General features: G+C 28.6%; 1 protein-coding gene across 1 annotated transcript in view; it reads right to left on the bottom strand.

Moving 5' to 3' along the window:
- Positions 1 to 2429, bottom strand: part of PGAP1 (GPI inositol-deacylase) — a gene marked incomplete in the record, with an annotated part of 49588 nt that overhangs the window by 9325 nt on the left and 37834 nt on the right. Inside the window, 1 exon segment of the mRNA XM_067049340.1 lies at positions 718 to 944. Within this exon segment, the coding sequence (XP_066905441.1) occupies positions 718 to 944 (227 nt within the window).

Below are 2429 nucleotides of genomic sequence, written 5' to 3'. Positions count from 1 at the left end.
CAGATATCAACATAAATTGATTACATTAGATATCAACATAAATAAATTGATAATAAATAAATTAAACTTAATAAATGGGATATGGTCTGGGTGCGGTCAAATTAAACTCAAATAGTACACCCATTTACTATTTAAGTTTAATTTGACCGCACCCAGACCATATTCCATTTATTAATACACATGGTCAATCAGCAATCTTCCATAAATTAAAATTGTTTTTCATTATTTTTAGACATTACTTATATATCATATTATGTTAATTCCATGAATCGTCATTCACAATTTCTTTTGCACCTTACATTATGTTTATGTCTTTATTTATTTACTTGAACATTCTTTTTTTTAATTTTTTTTTTATCATTTATTTTGTATAATTCTTACCTCTACAATATTATATTTTATCTCCTATTATTATCAACTACTATCTACTTAATTTACTGTTATGTACATTTTCAAGTTTGTTTATTATTATTTTCTTTTTATGTTTCTCTAAATTAACATTGTTATATCGTTTTTTTTTTTGTTTTCAGCTCTGATGAAGGCCTGAAATTCAAGTCGAAGTGTTGGCACAAATAAGTTTTGTTTATTTGAGTATTTTTGCTGACCGCACCTTCGACCATCTTTTCCTCAAAAATAACTTATATTCTTTTATATGATATTAAAAAAATTAATTACTAAAAATATATTTAACCACAAGAAGAGGACATGTATTATTACTTGTAGTTCTTGGCCCAGACAAGAATGCTGGGAATACTGATGAGTGTGTTTATAAGCCAAAGTAGAATCAGGCTGAGATGAAAACTGATCTCGCTGATAGACGGTATCTGAAATTCTGGCCGGGCATCACCTCTGGCATTGTTCCTCATCTGCATTATCCTCCATTTAAGGTAGCGAAGAGGCCAGTACACAATCTCCTCCCAAAAATCTTCATACAGCGATATTAACTACAGGAATTAGAATAAAGATACAATAATATATTGTAATATGCTCTTTTATGAGTAAATCATTATTTTTTATATATAACTGATTTTTAGTATAATATCATCTTTTATGAGTAAATAATTATTTTTTATATAAATGATTGTTAGTAGGTTTTATGTGATCTTTCATTTCAATATGTTTATTTGTAGTGTTAAACTTAAAAAAAAGCTAACCAATTTTTTTTGGTAAAATATGAAATCTCAAAATTTATCGTTCAAAGACAAGATGGCGGTGCGCGTCTTTCCAACTTATCCGTTGAATTGTTTGTGTTGAGAACACAGACTGAAATTTTTCAACTTTTGTTATTTCTCTACTGTAATTATAGAAAAAGCATAAATTGAAGAAAATAACAATTATCAATAAAATATTTACATCGTAAATCATAGCAAGTAAAGGAGAGCGATTGTACTTCAATCGATTATTGTAGGATCAACGAGAGAATGTTGAAAATTGAAGAGAGGAAACAAGGTACTCTTGGTTTGGTTGGCCTGGTGAGAGGACATCTGTCGGCTAGAAGCAGGAAGTACTGGAAGCCATTGTTGAGAGTTAGACATACCATTATAGAAAAGAAGATATCAAGAATCATCAAAGGAAGATTGTGTAATTGGTTAGTTTGGTTTCTAACTAGAATTTATTACATTTGTAAAATAGCTATTAATTAAGTTTAAGTGTTATTAGTAGTAAAGTGTCGTCTGTTTCTGATTGTCTAGAAACCCGCCCTGAGAAAAGAGTCAATTATGTTATAAAATTTAAATAAAATTCTATTTTCTATTTAATATTAAAGTTTTTAATTTGAACCCAAGCTATCTTTAAGATAAGTGTTAAAGCCCAAAAGAGTATTTTATTTTATTTTATATTTACTTCCAAGTGGTTTTTTGTTAATTATAAATTAATTTCCTATTTTTTTTTAATAACAATTCAGTTTTTATTTTTTGTAATTAAAATTAAATTAGTATTTATTATGTAAATAAGGAGGTTTGTTGTGGTATGCATGTATAATATAAATACATAGCTGCGGCACGGTATACAAGAACATTGTGAGCCGAAATGGAATTAGTGCCTGTATACGGACTGATAAGGGAGTCTACAGTCTACAGTCCGCAGTCAGAAAAAGAGGTACCCACTGGCTCACCGCTTTTGAGGCCACAAGAATTTTGGGGTACAATTCAGGACCCTCACCCACCCAATCAATTGGAATTTAAAAATATAATCAAAAAGTGCATATCGACCCCCCTGCCCATCTACTGTGAGTGACTTTTTTTCTCTTTCATCGAGCCTCATGTTTTGTTTGCTTCTTATTATTTTTTGTAAAGAGAATTGATTTTTTTTTTTCGTTTACATATATATCAAAATATTTTCTTTCTTTTTACTTCACACTAATTTTTTTTTTTTGTAACAACAAAACAATTAATTTTTTAATTTAATTAAATTTGTATATCAGTTGGAAG

The sequence above is a fragment of the Halyomorpha halys genome, unplaced genomic scaffold (genome assembly GCF_000696795.3).
Source record: "Halyomorpha halys isolate HHAL.00 unplaced genomic scaffold, Hhal_1.1 Scaffold141.1, whole genome shotgun sequence".
In the NCBI taxonomy this organism is placed as follows: domain Eukaryota; kingdom Metazoa; phylum Arthropoda; class Insecta; order Hemiptera; family Pentatomidae; genus Halyomorpha; species Halyomorpha halys.
This window is presented reverse-complemented; position numbering and strand designations above follow the sequence as displayed.